We start from the raw sequence: 24,114 nt of genomic DNA, 5'->3' as shown, positions 1-24,114 counted from the left end.
GGGCTTTCAGCAGAACCATGTCAGCTGTGCTGTAGTTTTACACTACTTCAATGCGGTTTCTTTTTTTTTTATTTTTTTAAGCTGGGAGGTGGGTGGGGGTGGTGAGCTTGCAGGATCTTAGTTCCCTGAGCAGGCATCCAACCTGGGCCCTTGGTAGTGAAAGCGCCGAGTCTGTATCACTGGACCTCGGGGGAATTTCCTCTGCCATGTCTGTTTTCTGTCATTTCTTCTCTCGTTGTCGCCTCCTCAGACTGGAACCTCTTACGTTTACGGACTTTTGCTGTCATACCTCACATAGAAGGACCTCAAAGATTTTGTTTAGATCTTATGTTGACCGCGGTCATGTTGTATTCAGAGGCTTGAAAGCATGTAAGGGGAGAAGAGCGACCAGACATTTAATACTACACGTGAATTTTACAGATATTTAAAGAGTCTTTTCAAACAGCCTGAACTGCTGTGCTCAAGAGCAAATGAACAAAATCACTGATTTATGAATGTCTGTGGTACTAGCCAAAGTTAGAAAATTCATGAGGTGTTTCATAAGGGCCTGAAACACTCCTTGCAAAAGATGTGTTACCTGTGTAGCAGAGATCCAGATGTCCACCTGACAGTTGATCCTTATTAACAGAACTCTGCGTGTCACTGTTCAAACTTTCTACATGATCGCTGATACTAACACTTCAGTTCTCTGTCCTGTTGGCAAACTGAGAAGTGCTGTGAGTCATCGCTACTTCTTAATACATTGTTCATGTGTGACTGGTTCATCTTAGCCTCTGATATGTAAGAAAAGGCAGGATGCAAAAAGGCATCTTTATTCTGTGTAGGACAGATTCTGAAAATACTGACTTCCCATTAAGAGGTATGTTATTGGAAGACTTAGGAAAAATAGAGATTGTTAGTTATCCATTAGAATGTGATGACTCAAAACAGCTGCTCATGGTGGGTATTTATTATATTCTCCCAACTTGGACATATGAAACTTTTTCTAAGGAGAGTTAAAACTAAAAGATTGCCCATCAGTCATTCTTATTTTCTTTCCATTTTTCTATAAACATGAGCTCCTCTGGGGCAGTCCTTTCTGAAACCTCCCTCCCAGGCACTGTCACAGAATGGTACTGGAGAAACAGTTGTTGACTCTTATGACTACAACCAGCCAACCGATATTTGTTAGTCCTCAGTCTCCTTTTCTTAAGCAACATTTACTTCAGGGGGGCCAACTAGGTAGAGTAAGTGAAAGCACCATGGGTGTACATGCGTGCTAAATCACTTCAGCCGTGTCTGACTCTCTGCAACCCTATGAACTGTGGCCCACCAGCTCCTCTGTCCACAGGGATTCTCCAGGCAAGAATACTGGAGTGGGTTGCTATACCCTCCTCCTCCAGGGCATCTTCCCCACCCAGGGATCTAATATGTTTCCTGCATTGCAGGCAGTTTTTTACTAGCCCCAAAACACCATAAATGGGTGTAATGACATTAGCTTAGAAATAGGTGGTTATGCTGCCATCTTGTCATATAGCCTAAACTCTGGTTTTGTAATAGACGGACTTTTTTTTTTCTCTCCCCCGCCCTTTTCTACCCAGCTTTCCCAGCCAGCTGTAAGCATCGAAGGGCAGGTATCAAACCCTCCATCCACTAGTAGCACAGAAGTGAATTCTCAGACCATTCCTGAGAAGCAGCCTTCACAGGAAGTAAAAATGGAGCCTAAAATGGAAGTGGAGGCACCAGAACCAGCAGATACTCAGCCGGAGGATATTCCAGAGGTGAGAGGAGGGTAGTTACCACCTTTTTGGGTTAGGAACGTGTTACAGGAAAGGACTCTGATAATTAGGTCTCATTTTACTGATTTCCGTATGAGAAGGGGTCTTGAGCTCCGTTCACAGGGGAGAGTAAATAAGATAATGATGGTACTGCTACTCAGTTACATGACTTTGGAATACCAAAAATTCCTACCTTGCCTTCTAGACTAAAGCAGAAGACTGTAAAGTAGAACCTACAGAAACCGAAGAGAGAGGCACTGAATTAAAAACTGAGACAAAAGAGGAAGAAGACCAGCCAAGTACTTCAGCGACCCAGTCATCTCCAGCCCCAGGACAGTCAAAGAAGAAGAGTAAGTTTCTTAGTCTCTGGGTTCGTGGAGGCAGAGGGAAAACTAAAGACTTCAGTAGAGCGAGATTGGGCTTCTTGGGCCTTGGAATTGAACTCTCATGTGATTTCATTAAGCTTGGCGCCCTGGGCCTGGTCTTCATTATTACTAATGTTGGAGAAGGAATTTTCTTTCCTTTAAGTGTATTTGCTTCCAGCAGTCGCTGGGTGGCAAACAACTTCTCAGAACTCTTTCAGAGGACAGAAATTATTAAATAATAGTCTGGATCAAAATGCAGGAAATAACAGCAGTAATAATATTCTTTGTTTTCTTTGTTAACTGCTGTGCACCAGGCACTGTACCACAAGCTTTCTGGTCTCGTCTGAGAACCACACAGCCCCTCTGTGAGTGAGGTCCCTGACCCCTGTTTCACAGTCGGGAAAACTGAGGCTCAGCAAGGTCCAGTAACTTATCCCAGCTCTCTTAGTCCAGGCAGGCTGATTCAGAGTCTCTGCTCTGAACCATGCTACTGAATGGTAATGAGGCAAGCAAGTCTGCTTAAGCAGAAAGTGTTTAACAGGTCCCATGGAAGTTAATTTACTAGCTAGTTTAGGACTAGAACTTCTTATGGCTCTAGTGACCCCTTCAGTGTCACAGGTGGTAGGACTTACCTTAGAGGGGGTCTGCTAGCTCCTGAGATGATATATATGAAAGTGTTCCATGAATACAATGCACCTTCAAATGATGGGGCTAAAAAATTATTTAAAAATAAGGTTGTTGGGACTTCTTGGTGGTCCACTGTCAAGACTCCTTGCTTCCACTGCAGGAGATATGGAGTTCGATCCCTTGTTGGGGAACTAAGATCCTGCTAAAAAATAAATAAAAATAAAGTTTTATATATGGAGATGTGATTTTGATGTAGGCTGCAACAGACCCAGTCTTACTATTAGGAATTAATATTTAAAACAGCTAATCTCACAAATTTGCTCAAATTCTGTTTATTTTGAACATAGCAAAATATTAATATATTAAGAGACAAGCTTCTCCCATCTATTTGTTTGAATTTTTCATGGCAGCCCCCACCACGTGGTGAAAAAATACTCAAGTACTGACAGATATACCATCTTGAAGATGAAATTAATTTGTAAATAGAAGAAATAAGTCTCTGCTCACAGTGATGGACCCTGAATGGCCAGCTTCTTAAATGGAGTGTAAATTAATTCCATTTGGCGCACACCAGCAAATCTTCCTGACTTTTGGGAACCATACTGAGAACACATTTGAACATAATTTGATAATTGAATACATCATTCTGGTGATAACAATTTAGGTTTTTTTTTTTTTTTTAAGAATTAAAACTAACATTTGCCATTGAAACAGTAAATATGTCTACTGCTGAAGCTCTAAAACATCAAACATTTTAACGAAGGACTCTTGGCCTTCATTGGTTCTGATTCCTTTGGTGATAAGACAATACCAGGTCTAATTTCTGACTTGTTATACTCTGCTATTGTGAAGAGGGGGCTTCTTTCTCTTCTTGCTTGACAGCATCCCCTGCCCATCGTATCATTTGGAATATGCTGACAAAGTCTTTTCATAAATTTTTGGAGCACTTAGGATTCTCTTGCTACTTGGTCAAGACTAAGTGAGTTTCTGACTAAGAAATTTAACTGAGTCATGACGGGTATTTAAAGATGACTAGACAGGGTGTTTTAAAGGATCTGTCTGAACCAGAAAATAGAAACACCCTTAGTGATCTTTGATGGGGACAACGTAGGGAATTTTGTGTATACCTCAAGACCCTTGAGGTATATGTTATAGTTTCGACTTGAACTTTTTCTCCTCTTTCTCTTAGTTGGTAACTAATTTCTAATATACTCTTTTTCAGTTTTCAAACCTGAAGAGTTACGACAGGCACTGATGTCAACACTGGAGGCACTTTACCGACAGGATCCGGAATCCCTTCCCTTCCGTCAGCCTGTGGACCCTCAGCTTCTAGGAATCCCTGTAAGTATGTGGGTGCTACTTCTCATTTCTCTTACAATCTGGTAACAGCTTTTTTTTAAAGATGGAATTCACATATTATACAAACTGCCCATTTAAGTGTACAATTTTATGGTTTTTTGTATTAACAGAACTGTGCGACTATCACCACAGTCAGTTTTGGATCATTTTTCATCATCCCAAAAAAGAAACTGTGTCCCTAAGCAGTCACTTCCCTTCCTGCCCACAGCCCCCCTACTCCCAACCAGCTGTTGGTCTGCTCTCAGTCTCTGGTTTGTCTTTTCTGGACATTTCATCAAATGGAGCCTTGTAGTATGTGGCTCTTTGTGACAGGGTTCTTTTCATTTAACATAAAGTTTTCAAAATTTGTCTATATTGTAGCACAATCAGTACTTGATTCTTTATGGCCCACCAGTGTTTGTGTGGATATACATATGTTCTCTCTGCCCACTCATTAGTCAGTAGTTACTTGGGTTTTTTATACTTTTTGGCTGTTGAAGATAGCATGCCTATGAATGTTTACGTACAAATTTGTGTGTGTGTGTCTTTTTTTTTCTCTTGGGTATATATCTAAAAATGGGACTGCTGGCTCATATGCTTTATTTTTATCAGTTGAGCAGCAGTAGTTTCATGATAGAAAAGATAGACCCAAAGTAGCTTCATCTGCTTTTACTTTTTTTTTTTTGCTTTTAAAGTTGCCTTTATACACCAGACTACTGGCAAGTTTCATTTGAGGATTTTAAGTGGTGTTGGATAAGGCATTGGAGTGCTTCAAGGGGTAAAAATTGGTTGGAATCTTTTGTTTTTTTCCCCTCTGTTTTTTTGTTTTGTTTTGTTTTGTTTTTTAGAGTACAGGTCTGTGAAGTTTCAGAGCAAAGTTTTTTTTTTTTTTTTTTATTTTATTTTATTTTTAAACTTTACATAATTGTATTAGTTTTGCCAAATATCAAAATGTCCCCTCTGTTTTTATAGATGATCTTAGTTTCATCTGTAGGCCCCATCTAGTACTAAAATGCTAAGGGCCTTTGACTTCTTGGTTTTTAAGTTGATCACACACATACTATAACAAAGTGTGTGGAATTGCTCCGATAGACCATTAGCTTGCTACTAGAAAGTCTAGGATTGAAGGCAAAAGGAGAACAGGGCGACTGAAGATGGGAAGGTTAGATAGCATCACTGACTCAATGGATATGAGTTTGAGCAAACTCCAGGAGATAGTGAAGGACAGAGGAGCCTGGTGTACTGCAATCCACGGAGTCGCAAAGAGTCAGACACAACCGAGCAACTGAACAATAAGAAGCTCGAGAATAGTTGTTATTCTCTCTGCCCCTGTCTGCTTAGTATGTCTATAGACTGATGATTTAAGGAAGTGTTGGGGGACTTCCTGGTAGTCCAGTGACTTAAGAATCAACCTTGCAATGCAGGGGATTTGGGTTCAGTCCCCAGTTGGGGAACTAAAATCCCACATGCTGTGGCGCAACCAGGCTTGAGTGCTCTGGAGCCCGCATTATACAACTCGGGAGCCTATGTGCCGCAAGGACAGGTCCCGCATGCCACAACTAAGACCCGATGCAGCCAAATAAACAAAAATATATTTTAAATAAATAAAGATGTGATGGGCATCAGTCATTTATTTGGACAGACACATCAAAGATTCAGCATTGCCTAGAAAATGTCAAATGGTTATACTGTGGACCTTGAATATACTGAGGTTTTTGGTAATGTTGTTTGGTGTCACTTGTCCTTCTAGGATTACTTTGATATTGTGAAGAGCCCTATGGATCTTTCTACCATCAAGAGGAAGTTAGACACTGGACAGTATCAGGAGCCCTGGCAGTATGTGGATGACATTTGGCTCATGTTCAACAATGCTTGGTTATATAATCGGAAAACATCACGGGTGTACAAATACTGCTCCAAGCTGTCTGAGGTCTTCGAACAAGAAATTGACCCTGTCATGCAAAGCCTTGGATACTGTTGTGGCAGAAAGGTAGGAAATTTTTGCACAGATAAGAATTACAGTGAAAACTTGACCAGTTAGAATCCTTGGATCATCAGGTTTTAAGTTCATCTTGAGTTAGGGACTTGGTCATTTTTGCCTGCGGGGCACTGTGCCTGGCATGTGCTAGTTCCCCTGTGCGTGCCAATTCACACTGAGCTGTTTGTGCCCTCTTCAGTTGTTTGGCAACTGGTGGAGAAGTAACAGCTATTAAGCTTACCTCAGAGTGGTGGAATAATACAGTAGTAAACTGGAGTAGTTTTAGTTCGGTGAACTGTCTTGGAATCTGAAATTGCCTATCGTGAGAGACATAATGAGGACTACGGCTTAAGTTCTCTTTCTGATTTGCCAGTGTAAATATTTTAGCTTGCCCTTCAAACCATATTCACCAAATGGTTTCTCTTGCAGTTGGAGTTCTCTCCACAGACACTCTGTTGCTATGGCAAACAGTTATGCACAATCCCTCGTGATGCCACTTACTACAGTTATCAGAACAGGTAAGCTTGACCTGTGTGGACCAAGGTCACAGTGTCCGCGTGTCCAGGGAGTGCATGCGGATGGACCAGCACACATACAGTCATGGTTTGTGTGTGGCTTGCTTGAACACAGCTGTACAGCACAAGTTCTGATCTTTGCATTCTGCCGTTGCAAAATTGCATGATTTTCTAGTAGAAAGGAGCCTTGGGTCAGTTGTCTGGGCCCGTATTTTTATAAGCCAGGAACCCAAGGCATGAAGAAGTCAAGCAACTTTATGAGTTGGTAGCATTCATGGGATTATGTCCCAGGCTCCACATTCTTTTCCCACTGTCTTTTTATAGCTTACCACAGCCTCTGGCAAAACAGAAAATTGTCAAACTAATTGGTCTATCTCTCCGTGAAATTCCCAAATCTACCCAGAAAACTTTTAACCAGAAATTTGTTAGCCAGCTGTATCTTTTAGGAAATAATTCCCTTTTTGTGTGCAATGGATTCCTCAGTTTTTCTTGGAGCATATAAAATCAGAGGATCCCAGGGTACTTGCTTTTTTCTCTATTAAGTACATCAAAAGGAGCACCTCCAAAAACAGCTCGGTACCGGCCTGTTCCTTACAAGATGCACATGACCGTGGATAGTGTGCTTTTAACAAGTTAGACACTTCGGCCTTTTCTCCTGCTAAAGTAAGGACTGTAGTCACACAGACTGCATTCATTAATCATGATTTGTCTCTTATTTTGTGAAATCAGTCAGCAGTGTACCTGGCATGGGGTGTTGACTTGGGGCTCTAAGACAGTGTAAGAGCATGGCTGGACAGTCAGTACTTTGATAAAGCAGCCCCATGGTGATGGCTTTTTGCTGAACTTGTGCACTACAGCTGTATTTCTAGCTTTGAAAAAGTTACTTAAACTTTTTGTTTTATTTACAAAAAGTTAGGTGTGTTCTCCTAATGCTTTGTAGTGGTAAGAATCCACAGTTTTTTATTCATGAAAACCTAGGAAAAAATGGGTCTCAAGTTGTTATTAGCACCTTATATTCAAAAAAAGCAAGTGACAGCTGGCATGCTATAGTCTCATGCTATCATCTTGGCGTTTATATACCATTTTTGGATTTTAAACACCAGTCTACAGCGCTTGCAGTCTTTGTACCAAGGAATATGTAATCACGTGTCTGCACATACCACTGCCTTTCATTTCCCTCTCAAACTAGGTGGCTACAATCAGTATTTAACTGCTTGTGCAGACTTTTTATTGTACACTGTGGTTTCCTTGGGATCAAAGAGAAATTGGTGTTTTTTGTTTTTTTCAGACCAAAATTGTTTTTAGATGATTATTTCCTAGTACTGTGTTCATAGTGGATTTTTGGTTATCCTATCTTTGATTATTTGTATCAAGTAGCATTAATTACTCAAATGAAAGGGTATAGGTCTGTGTGAGGCTTGTTTATTTGCTGTAATCATTTGCTACTTGTGATCCCATTGAGATATTTAATGCTAATCTGTGCTTTGCCTTGGCTTTCTGCTTTGTGTTGTCTTGTCTTGCTTTTATGTTTTTTGTTGCCCTGCAATCCCTCATTTCTTCGTTTGTTTTGTGTTTTTTTTTTTCTCCTCATGCTTGTCGTTGTCTGCACTTGGCTTTGATTGCAAAAACCAAAACCCAAACTGTGGTGCCCATAAATCTGCATCATTGAATGTTCTTGTCGCCGTTGATGACCTGCTCTCTGCTCCCGTCCCCCTCCTTGGCCTGCTGTGATTGGTGGCTTCGTTGCTTGGCTTGGGCTGTGTTGTGTGAACGGAACAGTTCACCCCAGTATGGCCTTCTTGCCGACAGGTATCATTTCTGTGAGAAGTGTTTCAATGAAATCCAAGGGGAGAGCGTTTCTTTGGGGGATGACCCTTCCCAACCTCAAACGTAAGTAACTATTATTTTAGAAAGTACTGTCTTTTCAGTTTGTTGTCAGATGATCGTGCTCAGGCTTCTAAGTGGTCTTGGATTTTGTTGTCCAGGATGGTATAGCCACAGGTAGCTATTTAAATGGAAATTAAAATAAATAAGATTTAAAATGTCTAATTTCGGTTGCTCAGTAGACGTTTGTGGCTCGTGACTGCCATATTGGTCAGCATAGATGGAGAACATTTTGATCACAGCATAAGTTCTCTCGGTACTGATTTAGGGGGGTACAGCAGTACTGGATGGTCATAGATTCCTTCTACAAGGAAATAGCTTCTCCCAAAAAGTGCAAGTGTGGAGTGCAAGGTAACTTCATCGTTAATTGTTTTGAGTTTGAGGAGAATTGAACAAATAACCACCATACAGCCTTCTCATAAAGGTTAATAATACCAAAATCCTTAGAATCATGTGTATCATAATATCATTAGGGATTTAGGAGGTTGTGAGAATGACTTATTTTAAAGAGACTTGGTTGGACTTCTGCAATCCACAAGCTCTTGTGGTTCGGTAAATGCCAAAAAAATTTTTTAAACATTGCCTAAACTGCCTCTAATCTCTTAAGATTCAAACCGTCAAATTTTAACTGTTTTAGGAAGAAAGTACTATTTGGTGTCCTTTAAATATTCTTCAGCTTCTCTTCTGATTTAACCTACAATACACAAGCAATTCAGAATATTTCCCATAGCAATTCAGAATTGTTATGTTACTAGTAAAAACAGGGCTTCTGAGAAAAACTTGGTGTCTTCAAATTGGATTTTGAAGTTGTACTTTTCCTTCAGTCACCACTGACATATAAAATGGTGGGGTCTGGTACTGGTTTGGGTCCCCTTGAGCCTTGAGATTTTCTGACTCTTGGCTAACCAGGGAAGTCAGGTCTAGGTAGGTTTCCCTGATGCAAAAAAGGGAGGCATCCTTACCACAAGTTTTGTACCTTAGGACAGCAGGTCTCTGACTTTGAAGTGTGTAGGAATCCCTCTTCCAGTTCTGCAGTTGGCAGTGAGCCTGAGAGTGTGCGTTACTGACAAGTTCCCAGGTCCATCCAGGCTGATAGTCTTCCAAACTCACTTTGGGTAGCAATATCTTAGGGCACGTAGCGATGAATCTGGAGTCTGTAACTAGGAGAAAACAGTTTCAATGGGGAAATCGCTTCATTTTTATGAGGAAGAATCACAGTAGTCAAAGTTAGGTCCCTAACTTTAAAAACTTTAAAATTTTTTTAAGTTTGTTGTAGGTGGCCTCCTGTGTTTGTGAGACTATGAGCAGAGTAGTAGGCTAGATTTCAGGATAGGAGGCCATGTGAAAAATTTTTAATGAACCCTTTTTTTTTTTTTTTTTCTTTTTTGACTAATCCCATCAGTAACCTGAACTATGTATTCTTAATGCTGAAATTTTTTATTAATATAAAAAGTTGCTTGATTGGACTGTCCTAAAAAATGCCTTTTTTTTTTTCCAATAGTGGTTTAGCTCCCTCTATACGCACTGTCTTTCATACTGCTAGACTGAGCTGTCTAGAAACATTAAACTATTCAAAGGTATAAATACATAACACTAAGAGTAGTAGGCAAGATTTTAAAAGGAAAAAAGTACAAATTCATTTTTAGGTCTTATTGGGTTGTCCTGTTAGTGGGAACAGATTTACTGTAAAGTCATTTCCCAAAACATAGGCATGTAAACGTGTGTTTTGTGGGAGCTTAGAATGTACTACTTGTATCCTTGATATAGTCTTAGATTTAAATAATCTCCTTACAGGGTGGGGTTTTTGTCATTTGGTTATTAGAACAATAGTCAACTTGCTAATCTTCTTGTGTTGCTTTTTCTTATTGTATCCTTTTCTTTCCTTAGTACAATAAATAAAGAACAATTTTCAAAGAGAAAAAATGACACTCTGGATCCTGAACTGTAAGTAGTTCCCCTTGAGTAGTACACTTTCATTGTCCTTCTTCCTGTCATTCTCTTGGTTTGTGCAGCCAGTGTGGTGATGCTATTATTCTTGGGCTAAATCTGTAACCTACATCTAGCAGGAAAGGTAGAAATGTAAAAAATTGAGGTTATGGTTTACATTTGCATTTCATTAACCCTCCCTAGTGTTTTGGTGCTTTCGAGGCTCATGTGAAGCACCAGGCTACCTCTGCTCAGTGCCGTTATTCCAACTTTGTCCTCTGTGTGTTCCAACCGTTTCGTAATCGCCTCCTTTATTGTGACACCTTTCAGAGGTACAGAGATGTACTGGTACTAGACATTCCTGGAATGGACAGGATGGTGTCAGACTCGGAGGTTTAAGCAGCAGTCATTTTTTCTATCACTTTTTACTCCATAAAATGACTGAATTTAACTGTGTTTGAGATTCGCTCTGTTACACTAAAGAGCTTTTAAAAACACTATTACTTCAATTCTTTGGACATGATCTTGGCCATCTTTTGAATTGTCAGAAAACGAGAAATACCGGCAGTTTTCATTTGGTTCAAGTTTTGGATTTAACTCGACGTTTTGCCTTTGCAGGTTTGTTGAGTGTACAGAGTGTGGGAGAAAGATGCATCAGATCTGTGTCCTCCATCACGAGATCATCTGGCCATCGGGGTGAGGCATCAGTATTTTCCCCAGACTTTGTTGCGAACTTTAGCAAGTTTTTGTCATCTTTGCAATGATTGTATTTTATCGTCAAAATTAATTCCTCTTAGAATTATTCTCTGGATTGGGAAAAGGTCATTAAAATTCAGTTTTGAAACAGTAATGAACCTGGAATCCAGAACAGTCCTTGTCTTATTGCATCGGTCAGTCCATGTATAAACATTTCTCTCTGCTGGTTCACAGTTTCTAAATTCTTTGGTGGTCATTGCGCATCAAAAGTAAACATAGAGGATTCATCAGTAGAGGTAACAGAAATCTGTAGCACCTAGAAACTAGAAAGGAAGTGTTAGACACAACTAAGTGTTGGTTACTCGCTCACGTCCAGCTCTCTGTGACCCCATGGACTGTAGCCCACTAGGCTCCCGTGTCCATGGGATTTTCCAGGCAAGGATACTGGAGTGGGTTGCTGTTTGCTTCTCCAGGATATCTTCCCAACCCAGGGACAGAGCACAACTCTCCCACATTGCAGGTAGACTTTCCTGACTGAGCCACAGGAAAGCCCTTAAAGTGTTAGTTGTGTCAACTAAACTTGACAGATTTTGAATGTTGCTAATATTGCAGTAGACAGACTAGATGATGTCAATAACGGAGAACGCCAAAACGACGACTTTGTTTCTGCCTCCGAGAGAACATTAAAGTGAGATTGTATACTGAATGGTGGCCCTGGTTAGTCTGGATTATTTAAAGTCTTTTGGGCAGTTGGATAACAGGTAACATGGGTGTTCCCCCCTGCAAGGCAGAGATGCATGAAAATGATGAGATACAGACTTCAGTGAGCTAGATACACTTGGGCCTCTTGTTTCTTGAGTATTCTCCACGTATCTCCCCAGGCTGCCTATCATCAGTGCCTCTCACGGAAATACGTGGATTTTTGTCCACTGTGACACTGCCAAGTGTTTACTGCCACGGCTGCCTCTTGCTCTCCAGGAATGAGGCTGCTCCCAGCTCCCTTCAAGGGAAGGGTTGGGGAGGGGATGTCTGTGCATTAAGTGACTCTCATCAAGATGGGAGCTCTACTCTCTCCTCTGCTTTTTTCCTGGACTAACCTGATGCTAGTTTAGAGTTTATGGGGGAAAAGGAGGCTAAATAACAAAATTTTCAGAAAAAAAAAAACTAAGGAAAATAGTAGTAGATTTCTAAAGGCTTGTCTTTAGATAGGTTTCTCTCCTTAATTACAGAGGATGTGAGGATCACGAGACTTGCAGTGATCCTTGCAACTGAAGGTCAGCCAGCTGGTTGACGAGTACTTTTGTGGTGTCGTTTTTCTGAAAATTCTACTTATGCACACATCCTTATGTAATTTCAGGAACAAAGAGAATGTACATATAAAATCTATTCATGCTGCTTTCAAAATGTCCCTTTTTATATTCCCACCTGTAACATACACACTTTTGCTAATGTGATTGGCCAAAAAACAAAAATTTCTGCTTTAATCTGTGATCTTCACCATCTTTGCACATGTAAGCTAGTTTATACGCTCTTCATATCTTCTACCTATTTATCTTTTTTCTCTTAATGTTTTCTGAAAGCTCTTTGTATATTGGTTGTATTTCTCCCAGGTTGTTTTTTTATTTTCAACTTTATGCATACATAAGATAGATTCTGTAGAGTGCGTTATTTGAAATGCTTCTCTAAGTTGTTTAAACAAAGTCTTGGTTTACATTTTAGATTTGTCTGTGATGGTTGTTTAAAGAAGACTGCACGAACTAGAAAAGAAAATAAGTTTTCTGCTAAAAGTAAGTTCCTTTCTTACACGTAAATTTTGGGAAAACTTTGCTTGAAACATAGTTAAAAATTAACATCCATAATGAATTGTTTTGTTTCAACATTATTTTAGATATTTAACCAAACTAAACAACAAATAAGTTTTCCATGATGTACTTGAAGTTGAACTGTAGTATCCTTTTTGGTGTGAAGTTACTTACACCTAATAATGTGTGAAAAAGAGCAGATGTATTTTTCTTGTTCCAACACATTTCCTGATAGAGGCCAGAATTGCCATCCCGTGAGTGATTCCCTCAGTTTTGTGTAGGGTCTGCATTTAGTCCTGTGTGATCTTTTCAGTTGGCTGGGGGTGGCAGTAGTTTTAGTTCTGGAGATAGATGCCTGTGCAGTTTTTTGCTGTTTGGTGGTGTTGTTGTTGAGTCCATCTCTTTGCAACCCCTTGAACTGCAGCACGCCAGGCTCCCCTGTACTCCACTGTCTCCCAGAGTTTGCTCAAATTGATGGCCATTGAGTCAGTGATAATCTTGCTAGTATTGAAAAGGCAGAAATGAGATATGGTATTGAAATTTGACTGATAGTAATAAATGTGCACCTTGGTTTCTCCTGAACTTGCAACTTGTAAATTCCTAGGACTGCCATCTACCAGGCTTGGGACATTTCTGGAGAATCGTGTGAATGAGTTTCTGAGGCGACAAAATCACCCTGAGTCAGGAGAGGTCACTGTTCGAGTAGTTCATGCTTCTGACAAAACTGTGGAAGTCAAACCAGGCATGAAAGCAAGGTATGTAGTTATTTCCCCCTTCTCTGTGGATCCACAATTGCTCACACATAGTTACTGTTGATGATTCTAATCTGAATGAAATGTTGTACTTCTTCCCTCCACTATGAATTGTATAGATTTGTAGATAGTGGAGAGATGGCAGAATCCTTTCCATATCGAACCAAAGCGCTCTTTGCCTTCGAAGAGATCGATGGTGTTGACTTGTGCTTCTTTGGTATGCACGTTCAAGAGTATGGCTCTGACTGCCCTCCGCCCAACCAGAGGTAGGACTTTCCTGTGGTTACTTTGTAATTTGTGTGGAAGTTTGAAATTACAATAAGGTGAACAAGCATAGTGGAAAAGAAAATGTTTGATGTGCTTCTTTTGGAAATGCAAGTTCTCAAGTGTGTAGTACAGAAGTGAAATAAAAAAAAATAGAAAATACTGCTCTTCCATATTCATAACAACAGGGAAAGAGATATGAATGGCAGCCTAAAATATGACTTTTCAGAAAATGCACTTAAATCTAGGTTGTGTCTAGTACCTTCTTGAGATTCTACTACAAATGAAGTAGAATATGGTGTAGAATTCTCCACATAGTATAAAGGCCAGAATAAGAGTCTGCCAGAATGTATTTGGACTGCTCAGTAGTGACTAATTATGCTGTATCTCAGGCCCTCTAGGTGCTGAGATGGTAATAGGGCCACAGACCCACAAAACTCCCTGATGAGCTCATGATCTAGTCATTTACCTAAATAACTGTAATATTGTGTGATAAACATTAAAAATGACAAGGCGAGCCAAGGGCACAGAGAAGAGAGATGTCTTTAGCCACATCGTCAGAAACTCATTATGCAACTTGACCTGGCTTCTTTCTCATTTGATACAGGAGAGTATACATATCATACCTCGATAGTGTTCACTTCTTCCGTCCTAAATGCTTGAGGACTGCGGTCTATCATGAAATCCTAATTGGATATTTGGAATATGTCAAGAAATTAGGGTAAGCATAAAAACAAATGCTAGTTTTAAAAACAACTTGTTTAAGCTGATTAGTTTTAAACTGATCACCACTGTGGTATTTTGGTGAGATACAGTACATGCAAATATGTAACTTTGGTTTTTTCTCCTCTACTTTGGTTTTCATCTGGCAGAACTATAATTTAGAGACCCTTTGAAATTGTTGGCTTTGCCATGGGAAAGAAATGGGTATTGTGATGCTAGTTGCACCCACCCCAAATTACTTTGTTTTGTTCAATTAAGCCGTTTGATACAGTTTGATTTGAAGAGCCAGAACTTTAAACTGCACTTGGTCCTTTCACACCTCTAAGTATCAAAACCAAAATCACACTAAGGTCTGAAGATACAAAACTCCTTCGTAGTGGTTCCTTACCTTCAAGGTATATATATGCTTGAGAATGTTTAGCACCTCACCTTGCAGGTTATTCCTCCTGATGGTTTGCATTTCATTTAACTCTCTTGCTGACATGGATTGACTTTCCTTTGCATTGTAGCTTTTGTTTGATCTTTAAATGGAAATTGGGGATTTTTTTGATCCAGGGTTATGCCTAGTTCTGGCGTAGATCACACACTTCATGTTATCTTGGAGAATCGTTAGTTTCTGTACTGATTCCTCTTTGTGGTTTAAAGTGTAGCATTCTTTCTAGAATGGATGATCTTTCTCTTCAATATTCCTTCTGTTTGTGTTGTTAGATACACAACAGGGCATATTTGGGCGTGTCCGCCAAGTGAAGGAGACGACTACATCTTCCATTGCCACCCCCCTGACCAGAAGATACCCAAGCCCAAGCGACTGCAGGAGTGGTACAAAAAGATGCTCGACAAAGCTGTGTCCGAGCGAATCGTCCATGATTATAAGGTCAGGACAGGGATGGCAGCACCGTTGCTCGACTAGTCCTGCTGCTCTGTATTCGGCTTGTTTTACTACCTTAACAAAAATCTTGTGTTTCTTCTCATTCTTCCATGTAATTTAAAACAACCATTTGTGACTGTAAGATGTCTCATAATAAGAAACTTGAACTGTTAAATTTTTTACCTGTTTTTACTTATGGGGAGGGAAAACATGAGCTGCTGCTGCTGCTAAGTCGCTTCAGTTGTGTCCGACTCTATTCGACCCCATAGATGGCAGCCCACCAGGCTCCCCTGTCCCTGGGATTCTCCAGGCAAGAATCTGGAGTGGTTGCCATTTCCTTCTCCATGAACTGGTATTGTCCTAATAAGCAGCCCAGAAAATCGTTCTTAGCTATATGGTTTCCGGTATCTGTAACTGGGATTTTTCTGAACATACTTCTCAGTAGAAACTGCCAATATTTCTAGGATTTTTGCAAGGCCAGCGCGCCTCCCATCACGCCGCATTCTGTCTCAGAAGTGCTGGAGGCATGGGTGTGAGTGCTGCTGCCTCTGCCTTTGTTCCCGACAGAGGCATCTGTCACTTGGTTACATAGAGGCAGATGATCTCCCCGTCCTCAAGGGTAGAGGAAAGAGGAAGCCAGAAATACTGACTTCAGACCAGACCTTTCCCTGTTGGTGACACTGTCTCCCCAGGCACCAGGCTTGGGCACAAAATCCCTGCTGTCTTGCACAAAATCCCTGCTGTCTTCCAGAAGACAAATCTGGTTCTTTGCATTTCTTGAATCCATTAGCTGTGACTCTGCTGCTATATAATAAACACTTTTTTCCCCCCCAAAAAAATAGACATTGCTATTTGTTCTTGGATATTTTCACAGGACATTTTAAAACAAGCTACTGAAGATCGATTGACAAGTGCGAAGGAATTGCCTTACTTTGAGGGTGATTTCTGGCCCAACGTCCTGGAAGAGAGCATTAAGGAACTGGAACAGGAGGAGGAGGAGCGGAAGCGGGAGGAGAACACCAGCAACGAGAGCACAGATGTGAGCGCTCTGCGTTTCCCTTTTCCGCCTCTGCCTCCGCTCATATGACCCAGACGTGAGCTGAGGCTTTCACCGGGCCCTGAAGCTCCAGCTGTATAAATTGGGCAGGCGGGGAATATTGGTATAGATAAGTTACTATGGTTCTAGTTTAGAGATTTTAAGCCCTTTTTGCACCAGCTGCTACTGCTAAGTTACTTCAGTCATGTCTGACTCTGTGCGACCCCATAGACGGCAGCCTACCAGGCTCCCCCGTCCCTGGGATTCTCCAGGCAAGAACACTAGAGTGGGGTGCCATTGCACCAGAGCTCATTTTTAAATGGAATCTTAGATTTCTAGTAATGGAAACCCTGGAGAACAGAACATTACCTGTCTAGAACACGAGGTTGATAAACTGTTTCTGCAAAAGTCTGAATGTTTCAGGCCTTATATTGTCTCTAGCACATTCTTTTTTTCTTCTTTAAACAACCATTTAAATATAAAAACTATCATTCTTAGCCGTACAAAAAACAGATCTGGGCCAGAGTTTACCAGTCCCCCCAACAGAAGTTGCCTTATAGCAGGTCACCTGAGGAGTTTTTCCTTGTCATTTATTTCCCTGCAGTATGTTTTGGTTGCCCTTGCTGAGCCTGAACTACTGAAGTCACCCTTAGTCTAAGAACTCTTTACAGCCTGCAGTTTAGATTCCTCGATTGAATGTTTTTCAAGGGTTTTCTTTTTTTTTTAATAGTAGGTCCATGAAATTTTAGAAAGTGAGTCGAAGGAAATAGAGCCAGGGCCTTTGGCTCCCTGCTCCCATGTACACTTCACTACCTGTTGCTCACTCCTCTCCATCCTCAGATTTGGTATGGCCTGGCTCCACCTGACGTGTCTCCCGGTCCGCAGCTTCCGCTGGCCAAGGAGCTAAGGCTGCTGTTGCCTAATGAAAAGATAGAAGAGAGATTTTTCAGTGAGAGAAAATTAATGCAAAAACATTAGTAAACCTTAGTTTACTGTAAACAACAGCTTTAAAAAGAGAGGAGCAATGAAGAGAAAGCAGCTGTTAGAAGGTTATGATCTGTTCCTCCATTAGAAACTTGTTCTTAACAGTTATTAACAAATAACTGTTCCAAACTTCTAAACAGTCTGTTAACAAAGAGTTATTAACATTTTCTTGTTCTCTTATGGTAACCTGCAGGTGACAAAGGGAGACAGCAAAAATGCTAAAAAGAAAAACAACAAGAAAACTAGCAAAAACAAGAGCAGCCTGAGTCGTGGCAATAAGAAGAAGCCAGGCATGCCTAACGTATCCAACGACCTCTCACAGAAATTGTATGCCACCATGGAGAAGCACAAAGAGGTAAGGGGACAGCCGAAGAGCAGGAAAACCAAGGCCAGGGTCCTCCAGAACTGCCCACCGTAGTTGGTATCTATGATGTGAGCACCAGATCATATGAAACTCAGAAGGAAGGAAATCATTTGAGGGAGAAGAAAGCAAAGAGAGGGCGGTGAGAACAGGAAATGGTAAGGTGTCTTACTTGGATTTGTAGCTGTTACAAAGCTATATGGTGTTGGGAAAAGTGTAAGCATAGTTTGTCTGACCCTATTGTTTGTAACCGTTTTATGTTTGTGTTTCTGTCCATTGTTCAGAAGATCGGCTTGTTGGATATTTTTTGGGTATCTTTGTGGTCTTGCTTTAGACCAAAGCCCCTTAGAACTCTATTTGGCCATTCAAGTTTGTAATGGAACTTTGGCAAAACGAATGAATGTTTTGCCTAACTGAAAGGGAATTGGCAAATGGAGAGAATTGAAGAAAAGTTAAACTTTGATATATGCATTTGTGAATGCCTTCACAGCAAAGTTAAAACTTTGAATTATTTGAATATTTATATTGGTTATTTGTTGTTTGGGAATATAACTGAGTATGTTGGGTTTTTTTCCCCTTCGACATTATTGTTGGTAAGATGAGGCGTGTTGAAGATGTTGCTTTGTTTAAACATCTGTTTATCTCCATGTTCAGACATCAGGTTCTTACAGGAAGAGGCTATTAATGTGGAGAGGGAACTGATGGTTTGACTTTAGGTGTGGAACTCTGAAATAACAGCGATTAGGAAAGGCCCTTAGAGTATGTTGTAGTCGGTATGACTTCAGTTGTAGATATATCATCTGAAGAATTTGTGGGTAGTAGTCTCCTGTTAGGAGTTAGAATCTAATTGTAATCATTTTATTAAATTTAGGTGTTGTTTTAGCTCTAGGGTGACATTCAGCAGAGTCAGTCACGATGGCTGTTATTGGAGGTTGGCCATAGTGAAGGTTTCCTAGGGAGTCACCAGGTGGTTTGATCTGCCCCCACTTGTTAGATACAGTACTTCCCTGTGTGTGATCGCATTTTCACAACACTCCTCCTCACTCTATGAATGCTTGCTTTGAGCCGCAGTAGCAAACCCAGTATCACAGATCCCCCCTTGAGCTTTTAACTCTGGCTTTGATGCGTCTTTACTCAGTGTGGATGCTCTTGTCCTGTGTTGTTTTCTGGCACGCGCAGTCTTAGTCCCACGTCCCGTCTCCCGCTCTCACCCGGGGCCGAACCCATGCCCTGCAGTGGAGTGCAGTGTTTACCAGTGGGCCACCGAGAAAGTCACTGTGTTCTTTTCCTAGACTCTTGTTCTGTGCCAACATTGCTGCCCAGATATATAACAAATATTACTGCCAGTTTGCACAGATTTTCAGCCTCAAAAAAACTGACAGGATATAGTGGGCAATACAGCAGTTACAAGTTCTTGATGTCTTGAAGGTTCCATTTTACATTTTATTACAGAAATAACAGCAGCTTTCTCTTGCAGCCTTTATACCAGTGGTTATGGGAAACAGTGGTTGTGTTGTGTTTTTAAACTTCAACAAAAAATTTTTGTTTCTGTAGCAAGGAAAAAGATTTTTTTTTTCTTTTTCCCTTCCAAACTTACAGGAAAGTTCTACAGAAGATGCCCTCCTGTTGCCTTCAGCTAGATTCATCAGTTAACGTTCTGCTACATTTTATTTCAGTAAGCTCCTTCTAAGACAGAGGACACGTTCTGCATTAGCGTGCTGTGACTTCACACTCGGGAAACCTCACCCCTGTAGCCACCTCCCATCTGCTCCTCTGCTCCATGTTGAGTTGCCGTGTCTCAGTTCCTAGCTTTATTTTCTTTCATGACATGGGCATTTTGTGAAGACTCCAGGCCAATTGCTTTGTAGAATATCTATCCATTTGGGTTTTTCTGATTTGTTTCCTTATAATTAGAGTCAGGTTAAACCATAGATTGCATTTTAAAAGTTGACCTCTTTGAAGCAGAATGTCCCCTGTATGGCCCTGTGTCTGACCATTCTTCTTTTGAAGAATTACTGAATGAGGTAGAAAACATAAGATGTAGATGTTTTAGGCCCATTGTAGTCAGTTTCAAAAAAGAGAACAAATGCGTGAAGCAAGAGAACGAGGGCAGTATAGTGTAACTTTGCGGGGTGGTCACAAAACGAAGCCAGGCATCCCAGCCCCCCAGGTGCACTGGCCCAGCTGTCTGCAGTACTCTAGTTCCAGAGTCCAGAGGAGACTGTCTGTTTTGCAGGTCTTCTTTGTGATCCGTCTCATCGCTGGCCCTGCCGCCAACTCCCTGCCTCCCATTGTTGACCCCGACCCCCTCATCCCCTGTGACCTGATGGATGGGCGGGATGCCTTTCTCACCCTTGCAAGGGACAAGCACCTGGAGTTCTCGTCGTTGCGAAGAGCCCAGTGGTCCACCATGTGCATGCTGGTGGAGCTGCACACCCAGAGCCAGGACCGCTTTGTCTACACCTGCAACGAGTGCAAGCACCACGTGGAGACACGCTGGCACTGCACCGTGTGTGAGGTCGGTCCCTTGGCGGGGAGGGCTGGGGGTTCCAGGTACCTGGGAGGTGGTTCAGAGGTGGTACTGGCCTGAGGGCAGGCTCCGGGGCCAGTGTGAGGACCAGAACAGGCCAGGTGGGGCCTGGTGTCAGATTTGAGTGGTTGGGCTAAAGAAGCTTTCTCTAAATTAGGGCTTTTTAGCCCAAGCAGGATATGTAAATGCCTTTGAATGGCTTGAATCCTGGAGTGTTGACCTGCGCCTCTGTTTTCCCCAGGATTATGACTTGTGTATCACCTGCTACAACACTAAAAACCACGACCACAAGATGGAGAAGCTCGGGCTGGGGCTTGATGACGAGAGCAACAACCAGCAGGCTGCCGCCACGCAGAGCCCGGGAGACTCCCGCCGCCTGAGCATCCAGCGCTGCATCCAGTCGCTGGTGCACGCCTGCCAGTGCCGCAACGCCAACTGCTCGCTGCCGTCCTGCCAGAAGATGAAGCGGGTGGTGCAGCACACCAAGGGCTGCAAGCGCAAGACCAACGGCGGCTGCCCCATCTGCAAACAGCTCATCGCCCTGTGCTGCTACCATGCCAAGCACTGCCAGGAGAACAAGTGCCCCGTGCCCTTCTGCCTCAACATCAAGCAGAAGCTCCGGCAGCAGCAGCTGCAGCACCGGCTCCAGCAGGCCCAGATGCTGCGCAGGAGGATGGCCAGCATGCAGCGGACTGGTGTGGTGGGGCAGCAGCAGGGCCTGCCCTCCCCTACCCCTGCCACCCCTACCACGCCGACGGGCCAGCAGCCCACCACCCCGCAGACACCCCAGCCCCCACCCCCCTCTCAGCCCCAGCCCACACCTCCCAACAACATGCCGCCCTACTTGCCCAGGACTCAAGCTGCTGGCCCAGTGTCCCAGGGCAAGGCAGCAGGCCAGGTGACCCCCCCGACCCCTCCTCAGACTGCTCAGCCCCCACTTCCGGGACCCCCACCTGCAGCAGTGGAGGTGGCCATGCAGATTCAGAGGGCAGCCGAGACGCAACGCCAGATGGCCCACGTGCAAATCTTTCAGCGGCCGATCCAGCACCAGATGCCGCAGATGACTCCCATGGCCCCTATGGGTATGAACCCGCCCCCATGGCCAGAGGGCCTGGTGGGCATTTGGAGCCAGGGATGGGGCCCACTGGCATGCAGCAGCAACCCCCATGGGCCCAGGGAGGACTGCCCCAGCCCCAGCAGCTGCAGTCCGGGATGCCCCGGCCAGCCATGATGTCGGTGTCACAGCACGGGCAGCCCCTGAACATGCCTCCCCAGCCGGGCCTGGGCCAGGTAGGTGTGAGCCCTCTCAAGCCAGGCACTGTGTCTCAACAAGCCTTACAGAACCTCCTGCGGACTCTCAGGTCTCCCAGCTCCCCCCTGCAGCAGCAACAGGTGCTCAGTATCCTTCATGCCAACCCCCAGCTATTGGCTGCGTTCATCAAACAGCGGGCTGCCAAGTACGCCAACTCCAACCCGCAGCCCCTCCCCGGGCAGCCGGGCCTGCAGCCCCCCGCTATGCCAGGTCAGCAGGGGGTCCACTCCAGCCCCGCCATGCAGAACTTGAACCCCATGCAGGCAGGTGTCCCGAGGGCTGGCCTGCCCCAGCAGCCCACGCAGCAGCAGCAGCTCCCGCCACCCATGGGCGGGATGAGCCCACAGGCTCAGCAGATGAACATGAATCACAGCACCATGCCCTCGCAATTCCGAGACATCTTGAGGCGACAGCAGATGATGCAGCAGCAGCAGCAGGGAGCGGGGCCAGGGATGGGCCCGGGGCTGGCCAACCACAACCAGTTCCAGCCTCCCCAGGGCGTGGGCTACCCTGCCCCGCAGCAGCAGCCGCCACCGCGAATGCAGCATCACATGCAGCAGATACCACAAGGGAGCATGGGACAGATGGGCCAGCTCCCGCAGGCCCTGGGAGCAGAGGCGGGAGCCAGTCTGCAGGCCTACCAGCAGCGGCTCCTTCAGCAACAGATGGGCTCGCCGGCCCAGCCCAACCCCATGAGCCCCCAGCAGCACATGCTCCCGAGTCAGGCTCAGTCCCCGCACCTCCAAGGCCAGCAGATCCCGTCTCTCTCCAATCAAGTGCGATCTCCCCAGCCTGTCCCTTCTCCGCGGCCTCAGTCCCAGCCCCCCCACTCCAGCCCTTCCCCACGGATGCAGCCTCAGCCTTCTCCACACCACGTCTCCCCACAGACCAGTTCTCCACATCCTGGACTGGTCGCTGCCCAGGGCAACCCCATGGAACAAGGGCATTTTGCCAGCCCGGACCAGAATTCGATGCTCTCTCAGCTCGCTAGCAATCCAGGCATGGCAAACCTCCATGGTGCGAGCGCCACGGACCTGGGACTCGGCACCGACAACTCAGACTTGAATTCAAACCTCTCACAGAGTACACTAGACATACACTAGAGACACCTTGTAGTATTTTGGGAGCAAAAAAAAAATTATTTTCTCTTAAGACTTTTTGTACTGCAAACAATTTTTTTGAATCTTTCTTAGCCTAAGAGACAATTTTCCTTGGAACACATAAGAACTGTGCAGTAGCTGTTTGTGGTTTCGAGCAAACATGCGAGATGAACCTGAGGGGTGATAGAATACAAAGAATATATTTTTGTTAATGGCTGGTTACCACCAGCCTGTTTTTTTTCCCTTGTGTGTTTGGTTCAAGTGTGCACTGGGAGGAGGCTGAGGTCTGTGAAGCCAACCACATGCTCCTGCCTTGCACCTCCAATAGGTTTTATTATTTTTTTAAATTAATGAAAATATGTAATATTAATAGTTATTATTTACTGGTGCAGATGGTTGACATTTTCCCCTATTTTCCTCACTTTATGAAAGAGTTAAAAAGAACATTTCTAAAACCAGAGGACAAAAGGGGTTAATGTTACTTTAAAATTCATTCTATATATATATAAATATATATAAATATATATTAAAATACCAATTTTTTTTCTGGGTGCAAAGACGTTCATTCTTTTAAAAATGTTTAAAAAAAAAAAAAAAAAAAAAAAAACCCTTTGCTCCCCTCAAGTCAACTTTTGTGCTCCAGAAAATTTTCTATTCCGTAAGTCTGATCGTAAAAACTTCAAGTATTAAAGTAATTTGTACATGTAGAGAGAAAAATGACTTTTTTCAAAATATACAGGGGCAGCTGCCAAATTGATGTATTATATATATTGTGGTTCTGTTTCTTGAAAGAATTTTTTTCGTTATTTTTACATCTAACAAAGGAAAAAATTAAAAAGAGGGTAAGAAACGATTCCAGTGGGATGATTTTAACACGCAGAATGTCCCTGGGGTTTCTTCTGTGCTTGCTTTCTTCCTCCTTACCCTGCCCCACCCCCCCACACACACACTTTCTGTAAAACTTGAAAATAGAAAGCAAAAACCCTCAACTTGTAAATCATGCGATTAAAATTGATTACTTATAAATATGAACTTTGGATCACTGTATAGACTGTTAAATTTGATTTCTTATTACCTATTGTTAAATAAACCGTGTGAGACAGACCCCTGATTTTGTTTCACTTCTTGCGGTTGCATCTCTGTGTTGGAAACCATTGGTTTAAATGCCTGACATCTGGGATTTCGGGCGGAAGGTGAGAGCACTGGCTTAACAGCCCTCCCTAACTACTACGTGAAGTGATTTTGTGATAAGATAGATTTTGATAAATTCATCCAAAATTTTGGAAAAAGACTTGC

The 24,114-nt window shown here is 43.0% G+C and overlaps 1 protein-coding gene and 1 long non-coding RNA gene across 2 annotated transcripts in view; one reads left to right on the top strand and one right to left on the bottom strand.

The window, feature by feature from the left end:
- Window positions 1–23,922, top strand: part of EP300 (E1A binding protein p300) — a 63,494-nt gene extending 39,572 nt beyond the window's left edge. Inside the window, 18 exon segments of the mRNA XM_005909427.3 lie at window positions 1,581–1,760; window positions 1,963–2,107; window positions 3,972–4,090; window positions 5,838–6,077; window positions 6,495–6,583; window positions 8,390–8,470; window positions 10,352–10,408; window positions 11,009–11,086; window positions 12,806–12,873; window positions 13,493–13,643; window positions 13,760–13,906; window positions 14,512–14,625; window positions 15,336–15,501; window positions 16,370–16,534; window positions 17,709–17,870; window positions 20,113–20,394; window positions 20,648–21,503; window positions 21,506–23,922. Coding sequence (XP_005909489.3) covers window positions 1,581–1,760; window positions 1,963–2,107; window positions 3,972–4,090; window positions 5,838–6,077; window positions 6,495–6,583; window positions 8,390–8,470; window positions 10,352–10,408; window positions 11,009–11,086; window positions 12,806–12,873; window positions 13,493–13,643; window positions 13,760–13,906; window positions 14,512–14,625; window positions 15,336–15,501; window positions 16,370–16,534; window positions 17,709–17,870; window positions 20,113–20,394; window positions 20,648–21,503; window positions 21,506–22,821 — 4,416 coding nt within the window. The 3' untranslated portion in view covers window positions 22,822–23,922.
- Window positions 58–17,697, bottom strand: LOC106701530 (uncharacterized). The gene is made up of 4 exons (XR_011464324.1): window positions 17,345–17,697; window positions 9,441–9,624; window positions 2,755–2,951; window positions 58–358 (listed from the first exon to the last, which is right to left on the bottom strand). It is a non-coding gene; the product is annotated as an uncharacterized lncRNA (long non-coding RNA).
- Window positions 23,923–24,114: the final 192 nt, after the last annotated feature.

The sequence above is a fragment of the Bos mutus genome, chromosome 5 (assembly GCF_027580195.1).
Source record: "Bos mutus isolate GX-2022 chromosome 5, NWIPB_WYAK_1.1, whole genome shotgun sequence".
In the NCBI taxonomy this organism is placed as follows: Eukaryota; Metazoa; Chordata; class Mammalia; order Artiodactyla; family Bovidae; genus Bos; species Bos mutus.
Note: the sequence above shows the minus strand (reverse complement) of the source record. Positions and strands in the feature narration are given on the sequence as shown.